This window comes from Neoarius graeffei, chromosome 20 (assembly GCF_027579695.1).
Source record: "Neoarius graeffei isolate fNeoGra1 chromosome 20, fNeoGra1.pri, whole genome shotgun sequence".
NCBI classification, from domain to species: domain Eukaryota; kingdom Metazoa; phylum Chordata; class Actinopteri; order Siluriformes; family Ariidae; genus Neoarius; species Neoarius graeffei.
The window spans coordinates 9185502-9200718 of NC_083588.1; the positions used below are offsets into that span (position 1 = coordinate 9185502).

The 15217-nt window shown below is 40.8% G+C and overlaps 3 gene segments (V, D, J or C); all 3 read right to left on the reverse strand.

Annotated features, from left to right (window-relative positions):
• Positions 1–261: 261 nt before the first annotated feature.
• On the reverse strand, positions 262–594 carry LOC132869003 (immunoglobulin heavy variable 3-74-like). The segment is given in 1 exon segment: positions 262–594. A coding segment is annotated over 1 exon segment (333 nt).
• A 2814-nt stretch (positions 595–3408) lies between these two features.
• LOC132868354 (Ig heavy chain V region 5A-like) lies at positions 3409–3852 on the reverse strand. The segment is given in 2 exon segments: positions 3409–3716; positions 3810–3852. Coding segments are annotated over 2 exon segments (351 nt in total).
• A 2532-nt stretch (positions 3853–6384) lies between these two features.
• LOC132868353 (immunoglobulin heavy variable 4-39-like) lies at positions 6385–6821 on the reverse strand (the record flags this gene model as incomplete). The annotated part of the segment is given in 2 exon segments: positions 6385–6695; positions 6779–6821. Coding segments are annotated over 2 exon segments (354 nt in total), but the record flags the coding sequence as incomplete, so codon positions are not given.
• Positions 6822–15217: the final 8396 nt, after the last annotated feature.

Here is a 15217-nt window from a genome sequence, read left to right on the forward strand (position 1 = left end):
AATAAAAAGCAGAATGTTCATGATGATGTTTATCAGAAATGACTCTGGGGTTCAGTTTCCTGCTGCACTGAAAAAAATGGCCTGTTAAATTAACAGAAAAAAATCTTGCATATCGGTTGCACCTATTAAAATCATATCCACTAAGACCAATTAAGTCATGTTCTGTTTGACTGCAGCTCCATTTTTTCAGTGTGAGGGAATGTTTACAGCTCATGAGGATGTACTTGTGTAAGTTTTTGTACAGCTCTGGAGTCTGTTGTGTCAGTGTGAGTCTCGTGCACAATTATAAACAGCCATGTCTTCAGTTTTCAGACTCTTCACGTCGAGGTACAGCATGTTTTTATTGGTGTCTTTAGTGATGGAGAACTGGCCCTGCAGAGACTGAGCGAATATCGTTTCACTGTAAATGCGCCCGATCCACTCCAGTCCTCGTCCGGGTTTCTGACGGATCCAGTGCATCCAGTAGCTGCCCATTGAGAATCCGGAGACAGTACAGGACAGAGTGACTGACTCTCCAGGTCTCTTCATCACAGATGCAGAGGAGGTCAGGGACTGTCCATAAGAATCTGGAAGAGAAGAATATAACTCGGTCATATTATAATGTTTATCAGGACAGAATGGCTCTTTTTCCTTCCAATAATCTCATGAAAAATCTGAAACTTACATGAAATAAGTCCAAATAAAATACACTGTCCGAAAATCATCCTTCTCTGAGTTCTACTTCAGCCAGATTTAAAGTGTATGGGAGTGTTATCTATCACACAACTCACTGGAAACTAGAAGAGCCAAGAACATGCTGTTTATACCCGACTCTATTTGAATAGGGAGTGTCCATGAGCACTGTGGATGGATTAAAACCACAACCACAGGGAGCTCAGTGTAGAGATGAGTGGATGATTAGAAGGTTCTATGTGGAACCTGACAACAGAATGTTTCACTCTTCGAAATAGTTCACAGTGGAACCATTTTGAGAATGAAAAAAGGATATGATTTTATCCAGTCTAACATCATGCAGATTCACATTTCATATGAGAAGTTTAAACAGAGGTTTATTTTTATAAAATTAGACAATCGATCAACTTCCTTCTTTCAATCCTTATGAATTTACCATGAAAACAGGTTCTCCAGAACAAGGAGCCTTATCTACTGATCAACACAACACAGGCTGCTGATACGCTGTATGTAATTCTGTTTAATCTGAGGGTCATGATTCACAGCAGTGTGTGAGAAGAAAAATGGCCTGAATGTGCAGAGAGCAACAGGTTGAGATGGTTGAGTTTGTACAGACTGCCCTCTAGAGGCACAAAAGTCCTGTTTTCAAAAATATCCAGAACTGGCAGGAGAGATTTTAAAGAAAAAGGTTCAAATGTTCTTGCTGTCAGTAAAAAGGTCTCCCATGGAGCAGCGATACAAATGAAGGAAGTCTGAATTCCAGATTGGAGCATTTATATCAGCAGGGTTTAAAAGAGAGAAAGCACTCAGATACAGTATCAGTGGGAAATTAAGTCATTTAGAAGCGTGTCTTTCTGATGGAGTTTTTCTTCACTCTCTGTGATGAAGCGTCTTTAATGTAATTTAAAGAGCAAAATAAAGAAACGTCCTGAAAGATTAATGAAATGGATGAAATGCATTGATACCACTGTGCTGCTGAATTCTTGAATCTGATTAAAGTGTTGATTCATTTTTTTGTGTTTTTTTTTTTTGAGGTCGACTTGTTGGACACGTTTTGTATCTTGTGGACATTCTGTTCAACTGTACACTGTATGAGGTGTTTTTGTACAGAGATGTTGTTGATTTGTCTCACTGTGGTGTTCGAGCGCAGTAATACACAGCTGTGTCTTCAGTCTGCATGTTCTGCCCTGTTAATGTTACTGTGCTGCTGGACGTGTCTCTGGAAACCTGAAACCGGCTTTTCAGTTTCTCACTGGAGCCAGTGCTCCCATCATAACCTACCCATCCGATCCACTCCAGAGATTTTCCTGCAGGCTGTCAGATCCAGTGTGTAGCATAATTACTATCAATGAATATCCAGACACTTTACAGGTCAGAGTCAGTGACTGACCAGGGGTTAATACTGTGGATCCGGTCTGGATCAGCTCAACACAGTGAACACCTGGGAAAGAAAAGATATTTTAATGTTGGAAAAGCAAAAAGCTGCCAGTAAAAATACAACTGTATTAAATATCAAATGTAAAAACACTTCCAGTGTACGGCTGCCAGCAGCAGCAGCAGGAGGGATGTAGAGATCATGGTATGTGTTGAAGCAGAAGAAGTAAAAGCTCTTGGTCTTCACTGCTTAAATATATACAGTAACAGGGAATGACATTTGCATGGAGACACTCCTTATCTTCAGGGAAATTTGATGGTTTCTTTGATATGAGAAAACCTCCCATCTCTCAAACATCTCTAATCTGTGAGTTTAAAAAATAATAATTTGGACCAAATATTTGAACAATTAAAAAGATGAAAACAGTTGTTCAGGGGTGAGCTTATGGACTATTACCTGTTTTCAGGTTAATTTATTTGAAGCAATCATATGAGAATATCACCACATTCGCGAATGAATAAAACACAACAGTTATAGAGTGTGCAGTTATAGAAAAATAATCAACGTTGGGGTGAATTGAAAAAAAAAAACGCTCAAAGAAATCCATGAGAAGATTCACTTTTTATTTAGAAATGTCAAATGACTGTATTCCATTTTCTCTCAGCATTCATTCATTTCTTGATGTGAGAAATTATTCTGACACATTGTCCTCCCAAAGTACAAATCACACAAAAGGACAAACATCAGAACCATAAATTTAGTGTTTGTTTGTGAAACTTTGTTTGTCATGTTTGGTATGAGGAGGAAAAATGGCATGAACCCAGGAGAGGATTATAGACTTGAAACACTGAGATAATTAGAAATGATAATTGCAGGTGTCTGGCTGTCTTGGGGTGTGTATTTGTTTTCTACACATCATTCTTATTCTGCCATCAGTGAGACCTCGTGATATAATTCATTACTCAGCCTTAATATATTTAATGTCAAGTGACTGATAGATGTTGCCTTGTTTCTGTTCGAGTGGAGGACAAACCTAATATGAACACGAATAATTAAATGTCGTTCAATAAGCTGAACTTTTTTTAACAAGTTCAAACTTTTCAATAAAGCATTCATGCGATATTCATGATGTAGAAGGACTGAATGAGGAAATCTTCAACACTAATTAATAGAAATATTGCTGATCGGAAATGTTTCACTGAAGTGGACAAAGTTTTTGGTGTCAGAAATGTTTTGGGTAAATTAATTGAATCATAAGAAGATAAAAAGTAAAAGTGTGACTGAGAGGGTTTATTAGTTGCATTGAGAGGATGTCTCTAACACGGCTCAAAGTTTTTGTAAGGGGAATCCACTAATCTGTGTCACTGTGTGTATCTTGCGCAGTAATAGACAGCTGTGTCTTCAGTCTGCAGATTCTGTCCTCGAATTGTAATTGTGTTAGTAGCAGTGTCTCTGGAGATGCTGAACTTATTTTTCAGTTTCTCACTGTAACCTGTACTACCACCACTATAGAAGTATCCAATCCACTCCAGACTTTTTCCTGCAGGTTGTCGGATCCAAGCTGTACTATAGCTCGTAACTGAGTATGAAACCTTGCAGTGGATGGAGAGACTCTGGCCTGGCTGGACTGTCATGGAAGCAGGCTGAGTCAGTTCCTCACCATGCATATCTGTGGAGGAAAACACATGGTGAGATCTCACACAATATACGCTGCACATTTATTGTTATTGTAGGACATGAATGAATTTGATAAAGCACTCACAGGAAGCAGCTGCCAGCAGGAGCAGTAGAGATGGAGAGAACATGGTGTGTGTTGTTTGTACTGGGGTCTTCTCTGCTCTCCAAAGTTTAACAGAGACCATCACACCATATAAATAGAGCGATATCCAGCCCTGACGCTTGTATTTGCTTATCTGCTGATGATGGGAGGAGAACGGATTTAAAATGTATTTAAATCATGAGGAGGAGATTCATCTTATGGAGAATGTGTGGCTTTTTTAATAGAACAAATCTTTTCCATGATAGAAAGCTCTTTACCAAGTTCCATTATTTATCAATCAATAATAAAGGGAATTATACATATAGAGAAACTCACAACAAGGATAAGATACTAAACTTAGGGAGATGATTATTATTTGTGTTTGAGGACATAAATTCCCCTCCTGCCCACTTCTGCATTTTTTTTTTTTGTAATATTTTCTCACAAACTCTGTTGGTTCTTTTTGCCACAATATAAACACATTAGTTTTTTTTAAACTATAGTGAGAGAGTATGGGACAATGGAAAACTCACTGCCCATACAAAAGTGCAGGTGTACAGAGCCTGTGTCATCAGCACACTCCTGTATGGTAGTGAAACCTGGACACCATACTCATAAGAGCGGCGGCTAAACAGCTTCCACCTTCGCTGCCTGAGGCGTATACTGGATATCACCTGGAGGGATAGGATCACCAACACAGCAGTCCTGGAGAGAGCGCAGCTTCCCAGCATGTACTCTCTTCTGAGGCAGCGACGTCTCCGCTGGCTGGGCAATGTCCGGCAGATGGACGATGGACGAATCCCGAAGGACATCCTCTATGCAGAACTGTCATCTGGCAAGAGACAAACTGGCCGCCCCCAGATTCGCTACAAGGACGTCTGTAAGCAAGACCTCAAGTGCTTCAACATCAGCTCTGTCACTTGGGAAAATGCAGCTCAGGACTGCCTTCAGTGGCAGCAGGCACTCCGCAGGGGGCTGCTAGAATATGAAACCACCCTGGCTTGTCACCAGGAAGCAAAGAGGACAAGGAGGAACCAACAACAGGACACCACCACACCACCAACATTAACGGAACCGATCTACGCATCTGATATCTGCAGCTGAGTCTGCCTCTCACGGATTGGTCTTCTCAGCCAAAGCAGATGCTGCGCGAAAACCTAACTCCAGGCACAAGAAATCCATGGTCTTCTGAGACTGCGATGCCGATGAGTGACATGAACAAGGATGAAGCAGAAAACATGTCATGCAGCATCACAGGAGCTCCCAATACACTGCCATGTTCATGTTTCTGGTCTTTTGTGGCTCCCACAAGCTTCATATCTGACCACATGCTCCTGTGACTTTATTAGAGCTGATTCCCCTCCTGATGCACACCTCAAGATTGTACTTTTCTGATAACTTTTTTTTCAAAATCAAACTAATTCCAGTCACAATGTTGGACATCAGTTCTCTCTCAGTGATTTTAATCTCTGCCCTTTTAACCTCAACATGTTGGGCAGATGTTGTTGAAGTAGAGAAAGAGTGTGTCTCAGAGGACTTGAAGCAAAATGAAAAGCAGAATGTTCATGCATTTCTAATGTTGCTGCAGATCTCTCGAACCCCATTTCTGGAAAATTTGGGATATTTTCCAAAATGCAATAAAAACAAAAATCTGTGGTCCGTTAATGAATGTGAGCATTTATTTAATTGACAAAAGTACAAAGAAAAGATTTTCAATAGTTTTACTGACCAACTTCATGATATTTTGTGTATATGAACAAAGTTAGAATTTGACGCCTGCAACACACTCAAACTAGTTGGGACAGAGGCAAAATAAGACTAAAATGTTGATACGATATTCAAGTCCCACTGTTTTGGAAGATTCCACAATTCACAGGTATTGTATCTGACCAGGTGGGTGGAGCACAGAAGCACGGCAGGCTAGGACTGAGTTCACAAAAACTCTTATTCTTTAGCTTTTCAGCTTTCTACACTCTCCCAGCCACACGCAAGTGTTCTGGTTGGGGAGAGAGCACCCTTTCTCTGCTCTCTCTCTCCTTTTAAAGGGTGCGGTCACTGGGGAAGACACACAAACACAGGTTAATTCTCATCAGGTGTAATGATTCCACCACTGACCTTCCCTGACTCTGCCCTCCATTCACAGACTGACGCTTGGCCACGCCCCCACTGCCACAGCAGGTTAATTGGAGAGATGGAAAAATTCTACTTTTCTTCAAAGTCATGACAAAATGCTCTCACACTTTCTCACACATGATACACAAACTCTGATTTGTTGGGGGTGATTATTGTTATTTAATGATATAACAGCAGAACAAGTTCTTGTTAGTGATGTGATTATAATAGTGTGTATAAATGTGCAGCAGGGTGAGAGATGTAGCAGTGTGGTTTCAAATCTACGCCACAAATGAATAAAAAAAAATTAACATGAAACTCTCTTGTTATTTTGTGGGATTATTTATTTTTTACTTCGACGTGAATGGATGAGTTTTGTATCTTGTGGACATTCTGTTATCCTCTCCACTGTATGAGGTGTTTTTGTACAGGGATGTTGTTGATTTGTCTCACTGTGTGGTTGACGAGCGCAGTAATACACAGCTGTGTCTTCAGTCTGCATGTTCTGTCCCTGTAAGGTCACAGTGTTACTGGAAGTGTCGCGAGAGACGACAAATTTGTCTTTCAGTGAATCTTTCTTGTAAATATCCCCATTATAATAAATGATATTGATCCATTCCAAAGATTTTCCTGCAGGTTGTCGAATCCAAGCTGTTCCAAAGTGGCTGCTGCTATCAGTGATCGAAGCTCCAGACACTCTACAGGTGAGGGTTAAAGTCTCTCCTGGCTTTATCACCACTGAGTCTGGCTGGATGAGCTCAGTAGCACAGAACACATCTGTGAAAAGAGAAAAAGAAAAGGTTGCCATGTTGAACTGAAAGGATCAGATGAACTCATAAAGCTTCAATCTAAACACTCACAGGGGGCGAGAGCCAGCAGCAGCAGTGGACCTGAAACAAACATGTTTGTGTTGAAGCAGGACGAATGAGAACCGCTTCCTCTCGAGATAAGCACGGTGCTAATATTACAAGAGGAGACGGAGATTTGCATAAACATTACAGAGGAACTGTGTTGAGTGCAGCTCTGCAGATGTTCATCACAGTCACATCGCATATCTCGATTTAACATCAATTTAATGTTGGAAATAATTAATTTATGATTATTACTAGTAAGATTTTTTTGTTGAAAATAATGGTTCATAAATAAATAAATAATGCAATTCTCCCTTGTTATATTGGTTGTCGTGAAAAATAAACTGAATTTTTGCCATAATACATCAAAATAATAATAATAATGAGAAAAACAAGTTTTTATATCATTATCAGCCCTGTTCAGACTGCACTCTTGAGAATTGCACGAAGACAGAGACCAATCTCATGTGTATGAAGGTCCTAGTTTCTAGTTTTTAATGTTTATGATGGCAATGTCAAATCTTAAAGTTTCATTTATTGATCCAGAAGAGCAGTACGTCACTGAGCCCCTCATTCTAATGGTGCTGGTTCTCAACTAATGAGCAGCGTTATTTGTTGTCTTGTGGACTCCTGAACACAAACAGGGCTGTGAAAAATCCGCGGAATTCTGCGAATTTGGCCGCCAAAAATATAATTTTAGTAAATCATCTAATTTTGCAATAAAAAATTGGGGGGGGGGGGGGGGGGATTGTTGTCACCGAGCCGGCGAGTCTGGGAAAGAGCCTACTGCAAATTGTTCTTTCTGTCACGACATTGTAATTTTTTGGTATCTTTTTTTCTTTTGCGACAATGACAGACCAGTTTACCGCATTTGTGCCATGCTTACAAACCACGGCGCGAATCTTGTGTTCTTTTCATTTTACCATTGTGCTCTTTAAACACGCTTTCGATATCAACGGTTTTGAAAAGGAGAATTTTGCGGTATGTCCCCGTCACGGAGGGACGTCGTTCAGAGGGAGGACGGTGAGACCGACGATGTCAAAACAATTGACAAGGAAAACGGTATCAAAAATCCATGGAATTGGCGATGGCTGGAGTTTAAAGCCGGTAGTGAATATCTCCATGAGCACATACGGAAGATAAAAGAACCGGGGAAAGCTTACTGCATCTTGTGCCATCAGGATGTGAAGTACGGTTCTGGTGGAAGAACACGTTTAGTTGACCATGTTAAAGGAAAAAAACATGCGGAATTGGTGAAATTGAAGCTGTCAAACTATAGATTACCAGGTAGACCATCTTGTTCACATTTATTATTTATGTAGTTTTAACTTATGTTATTGTTCATAATGTTCATGATTATCATGAATACGTAATGAAAGAGAGACCAAAAGAGCAAGGAAAAGCCATATAGAAAATCAGAAAGAAAAGAGTAGGCTTTCTAAGCTGAAGAAACTGCTAACAAAGAAAAGGAAATAAATATAAATATTGACTTGTAAATAGTTGTATATAGTTTTTGACTAGAATCTGTCTAACATGAACAAGAAAGACATTTTGGTATTGAATCAGTTCAAAAACAAGAACATTCGTGACTATTATTTAATAGTCAGTCTAGAATTTCCCCCCTGGGAAAGACATTACGGTACCCAATGAATTGATACGAATCAACAGAAGAATATAAGTGAATTTACAATATGAGGAAGGTTATTGATATATTTTCATTCTTCAAGTGAACCCTTATCAGTTAAAAGGTAAATCAGTTCATATTGTATTATTTCAACATAATAATAACAGTTCAAATTAAATGGCATGTTTGAGAAAATATTCGCTTTCAGGAGATGCTTCAAATCTTTCAATATACACAAAATCTGTTCAGCTTCTGGGGGGATGCGCCCCCCAGACCCCCTGCTAAAATTGTTTTGGATTTTGTCATTTCTATTTCACAGTCCTGCACAAATTATTCTGGTGTTGCTCAGAGCATGAATTTAAACAGCTAAATTTGTGAAATTATTTTGTCATTGTGCACTGAGTGAAGTGAACAGACAGTTAGGTCCATAAATATTTGTACAGAGACCACGTTTTTCTAATTTTGGTTCTGTACATTACCACAATGAATTTTGAACAAAACAATTCAGATGCAGTTGAAGTTCAGACTTTCAGCTTTAATTCAGTGGGTTGAACAAAATGATTGCATAAAAATGTGAGGAACTAAAGCATTTTTTAAACACAATCCCTTCATTTCAGGGGCTCAAAAGTAATTGGACAAATTAAATAATTGTAAATAAAATGTTCATTTCTAATACTTGGTTGAAAACCCTTTGTTGGCAATGACTGCCTGAAGTCTTGAACTCATGGACATCACCAGATGCTGCGTTTCCTCCTTTTAAATGCTCTGCCAGGCCTTTACTGCAGCGGTTTTCAGTTGTTGCATGTTTGTGGGCCTTTCTGTCTGAAGTTTAGTCTCGAACAAGTGAAATGCATGCTCAATTGGGTTGAGATCAGGTGACTGACTTGGCCATTCAAGAATATTCCACTTCTTTGCTTTAATAAACTCCTGGGTTGCTTTGGCTTTATGTTTTGGGTCATTGTCCATCTGTATTATGAAACGCCGACCAATCAGTTTGGCTGGATTTGAGCACACAGTATGTCTCTGAATGCCTCAGAATTCATCCGGCTGCTTCTGTCCTGTGTCACATCATCAATAAACACTAGTGACCCAGTGCCACTGGCAGCCATGCATGCCCAAGCCATCACACTGCATCCGCCGTGTTTTACAGATGATGTGGTATGCTTTGGATCATGAGCTGTACCACGCCTTCGCCATACTTTTTTCTTGCCATCATTCTGGTAAAGGTTGATCTTGGTTTCATCTGTCCAAAGAATGTTCTTCCAGAACTGTGCTGGCTTTTTTAGATGTTTTTTAGCAAAGTCCAATGTAGCCTTTTTATTCTTGAGGCTTATGAGTGGCTCGCACTGTGCAGTGAACCCTCTGTATTTACTTTCATGCAGTCTTCTCTTTATGGTAGATTTGGATATTGATACGCCTACCTCCTGGAGAGTGTTGTTCATTTGGTTGGCTGTTGTGAAGGGGTTTCTCTTCACCATGGAAATTATTCTGCAATCATCCACCACTGTTGTCTTCTGTGGGTGTCCAGGTCTTTTTGCATTGATGAGTTCACCAGTGCTTTCTTTCTTTCTTTCTTTCTTTCTTTCTTTCTCAGGATGTACCAAACTGTAGATTTTGCCACTCCTAATATTGTAGCAATTTCTCGGATGGGTTTTTTTCTGTTTTCGCAGCTTAAGCATGGCTTGTTTCACCTGCATGGAGAGCTCCTTTGACCGTATGTTTTCTTCACAGCAAAATCTTCCAAATGCAAGCACCACACCTCAAATCAATTCCAGGCCTTTTATCTGCTTAATTGAGAATGATATAACGAAGGAATTGCCCACACCTGCCCATGAAATAGCCTTTGAGTCAATTGTCCAATTACTTTTGGTCCCTTTAAAAACGGGGTGGCACAGGTAAAGGAGCTGAAACTCCTAAACCCTTCATCCAATTTTAATGTAGATACCCTCAAATGAAAGCTGAAAGTCTGGACTTTATGTCCATGTCCATTATATAACTATAACTTGAATATGTTTCAGTAAACAGGTAAAAAAAATAAAATTTGTGTCAGTGTCCAAATATATATGGACCTAACTGTACTTTCCAAGCAACAAGAGGCACAAATTCTGAGCTCCGTCACATCTGTAGATGAGGAGATTTACCTCCAACTGATCAGAGCAGTTTAAAGAACTGGAATATGATCATCATTAAAGCTGTTAAAGCCAAACTTTCAATGTCCAAAGACAGACATTATGTTCAAATAATAAACTGTGATGTTCATATCACCTGGCCTTTGGAGAGTCTGAATGCTGCAGTCACACTTTACCTTCTTCACATTAACTATGGATTGGAATGGAATGGATTGACAGATTATTCATGATGGATTAACTGTATATCCAGCTCAGGACAAGAAATTATTTCATATTGAGGCCAAAGATGAAACATGATGTTGATTTCCCTTTGTCTTTAAAATACAGAGGGGTCTGAGCCCTGCGAGCTCATTTATACCAGGCGTCCCTGGGGACAAGTGGACTGCAGGGAGATGAACATGAACAGGGATGTTTTTGTACAGGGCTGCAGGGAGTCTGTCGTGCTGTGTGTCTCTGGCACAGTAATACACAGCCGTGTCCTCGGTCTGAGAGTTTTGTCCTCTTAAATAAACTGTTCTGCTGGATGTGTCGTGGCTGAAACTGATCTTGCTCTACACTGTATCTTTGAGATTCATGCTACCACCACTACACAGATATCTGAGCCATTCAAGAGCTTTCCCAGCAGGTTGTCGTATCCAGTAAATACAATAGCTTGACTCTGAGATCTTACAAGAGATGGTGAACGACTCTCCAGGTTTCACGAGCACAGAGGCTGACTGAGTGAGCTCCACAGCACCAACACCACCTGACAACAACAACAATAAAACATCGTCAAATCATTTGCCCAACCAGGTATGAAATCTAAACTCATTCAGCCAACATGGAGACTTACAGAATGCAGCTGTGAGCAGCAGCAGGACTGATGAGAGCATCGTTGTTTGGGACAGAACTGAAGTGAATTAAACTGTTCAGCTGCTCTCCTCCTCACCACACACACACACTCACACTCCCCAACCTCATATAAGAGAGATCAGTGAAGGATTTGCATCAAATGCATCACATGACCTTGAAGACTCGGGTTTTAAAACTAAACACTTGCGTATCTCTGTGACCAACTGATTCAAGTTTCAAAGAGTTTCAAAGTGTTTATTGTCATATGCACAGTAAGGAACATGTCCTCTTGCACAATGAAATTCTTAGTTTGCCGTCCACCATGAGTGCCACATTACAACAATAAATAGGTGGAAGAAATTTTACAAAGTCAAGCAAATATAGTGCAAAATAAAAAGAAAAAAAACAGTATATTACAAAATAAAGGTGATGTATTTACCTTTTTTTTCCTTATTTACCTCAGAGCTAGTCACTGAGGGTGGGGTGCAAACCAAGTGTGGACAGTTTTTGAATGAGTTTGTGGGGGATGACCCTGTTGAAGGCAGAGCTGTAGTCAACAAAGAGTCTTCTGATGTAGGAGTCTTTGTTTTCCAGGTGGGAGAGGGTATAACGGAGGGCAGCAGCAATGGCGTCTGAGGTGGACCTGTTGGGCCTGTAGGCATACTGCAGGGGGTCCGGTATACTGCTTTGAATGTGGGCCAGTACCACTCAATCAAAGAATTTTGAGATGATTGAAGTGAGTGCTTTCGGCCTGTAATCATTCAGGCAGGTGGGTGGGCTCTTCTTGGGAAGAGGGACAATGGTTGTGGTCTTGAAGCAGGAGGGAACAGTGCTCTGACTGAGGGATAGGTTGAAGATAGCGGTGAAAACATCAGCCAGCTCATTGGCACATACTCTGAGGGACCGCCAAGGGATGTTGCCTGGTCCTGCTGCCTTCCTGGGGTTGATCTTCCTCAGAGCTTTGTGTACCTGGCCTGATGAGACTGTTGATGGTGGGGTGGGGGGATTGGTTGGTGCAGGTGTGTGTGCCTCCTCTCTGTGCTGTAGCTGGAGGTCTCAAAGCGGGTGTAGAAAGTGTTGAGTTCATCCAGCAGGCTGTCTGTGGAGCTGATGCTGCTGGTGGTGGTCCTGAAGTCTGTGAAGTGCTGCAGGCCATGCCACATCCGCCCGGGGTCAGCAGTAGAATAGAAGCTGTCCAGCTTCTCTCTGTACTGCCTCTTGGCCGCTGTAATGGCTTATCTCAGTCCATACTTTGCCGCTTTGTACTCCATTTCATTGCCTGATCTAAATGCAAGAGAGTGAGCATGCAACATGCGTCACACCTGACTGTTTATCCAGGGCTTTTGGTTGGGGAGCTTCCTGATCTGTATGGTGGGCACGATGTTGCAGACTCTCACATTTTTAGAACAGCGGTTTTGACAGTAGTTTCGGCAACAAGGTTGACAGAACAGTGCTTGGTCGAATATGTTTTCATTTCGAAATAATTTACACAGACACTTATATAATGGATGCTCCACATAAATTTATTTAAAACATGGGGAGGAGATTCATGTGATGGAGAATGTGTGGCTTTTTATGGAACAGAAGCCTCTTTATCATATCCTATAATTTCAATCAAATATTCAAGGATCAGTGATATAGGCAATAAGGATTAAATACTGAATTTAGAATGATAATTATTATCAATGCTTGAGGATATTGGGATCATGATCGTGGAAAAATTCTACTTCTCTTCAAAGTCATGACAAAATGCTCTCACACTTTTTCACACATGATACACAAACTCTAATTGGTTGAGGTGATTATTCCTGCTGAATGATACTATAGTACAACAAGTTCTTGTTCGTGATGTGATTATAATCGTGTGCAGAATGTGAAGCAATAATGGAGATGTCACACAGGGGTTTAAAATCTATGCTCCAATCTACTGAAAAAATAATTAACATGGAACTTTGTTGTAATTTGTGGGATTATTTATTTTTTAGTTTGACTTGGATCTATAAGACATTTTCAACAGAAGAAGAAGAATAAACCTTTATTTGTCACATGCACACTCAAGCACAGTGAAATTCATCCTCTGCATTTAACCCATCTGAAGCAGTGAACACACGCACACACACACCCAGAGCAGTGGGCAGCCATCCTACAGTGCGCGGGGAGCAGTTAGGGGTTAGGTACGGTACCTTGCTCAAGGGGAATTCAGCCCAAGGCCACCCCATGAAGACATTCTGTTACAATGGACACTGCATGAGGTGTTTTTGTACAGGGATGTTGTTTATTTGTCTCACTGTGGAGAGAGAGCACAATAATACACAGCTGTGTCTTCAGTCTGCAGATTCTGTCCTCGAATTGTGATTGTGTTAGTAGCAGTGTCTCTGGAGATGCTGAACTTAGTTTTTAGTTTCTCATTGGAATATAGACTCCCACCACGATAGATGTGTCCAATCCACTCCAGAGTTTTTTCCTGCAGGTTGTCGCATCCATGACGTACCTTCACTCGTGACTGACTATGAAACCTTGCATTGGACGGAGAGACTCTGGCCTGGCTGGACTGTCATTGTGATATCTCACACTGTAAAAAATTTTACGGGCGGGTGTTGATTGAACATAGATTTTACATATCATTTGACTCAGAAATGTCATTTTCACTTACAACCAACTAAACCAGTTCAGCCTAATACACTTTCTCTCATTGTGATATCATGTTGAGCTATCAAGAATTTTAACATCCAAATATCAAAGATATCCTTGTTGATAGAACTAGCTGCAACCTGTTGCAACGCTGCATGTTGGTATCCTTGTTGGTAGAACCAATGACGCATATATACACGTGCTGTATGGGGTTTCCTTACCTCTGCACAGGGGCAAATCACATCAAGGAGGAACGTGCTTGTTCTGAAGAACTTTGCCTTGCTTGGAGTATTGGTTGTCTTTCATGGTGAGTAGTGTATGTTTGCTTGTTTTAGAAGACGGGTTGTGCTCGTCATCGTGTTCTTCTATAGGACTATATAAAATGGATCAGTTATTGTGAATGTTTATTGTCTCCAACGAACTGCATTCGCCAAGTTGGGATTGTTAACTGGTGTTAGCTTCGCTAGTCATGTTCACCATGTTAGCCATACAACAGTTTCGAATCCATTAACTTTCATGTGGGATTAAATAGTATTCCTAAAAATAACTGCACCACAGAGTCTACGTTTTGAGGTGACGATCATACATTTCGCAGAAATTGCACTAGCATTTATGGCACTGTGAATGAACATTTACAGGGAACATGGTATTGGAGACAGGATCTTCAAGCACGGGTGCGGGCACGTATGCTATTACATAGTCCACGGTACAAGTGTGAAAAGGTGTATCAAGCTTGCCGAGCCTACTGTGTGTTTTTGGCTGTTGACCACAATGTCGGAGTTGCCAGAAGGACATGCTGGCCTACATACTATGTGGACCTCTTCCCTCCCCTCTTCTGCTTGTGACCAATCTGACAGCAACATCTCTGGATCAATCTCCTCCTTGGACACAGCAAGTTTACATTCAGACGATTCCAGGCCCAGCTCTTCTCTCCAAACAGACACTGTCAAGAGCCCACTGAGAGAGGACAGGAAGTGGCCCTCTCCATTCCCCATCCCAAAACTCTCCTATGACATTGAGCTAAAATTGCAGAAAGGAAATGAGGTCTATGCAAAAGAAAATAAGGCTCTTGAGGTGAGCAGAGCTATAAAAACAGAAATTTTGGATAAACTTGCACAGGCCATTTTTGACCTCAGAGGAGGCTACCCTGCCAAAGATGAACTTGAATCAGTTGTATCTGCTCTGGTACTCAAGTATCCATGCCTAAGAGACACAGACAGCATAACCGGTTAC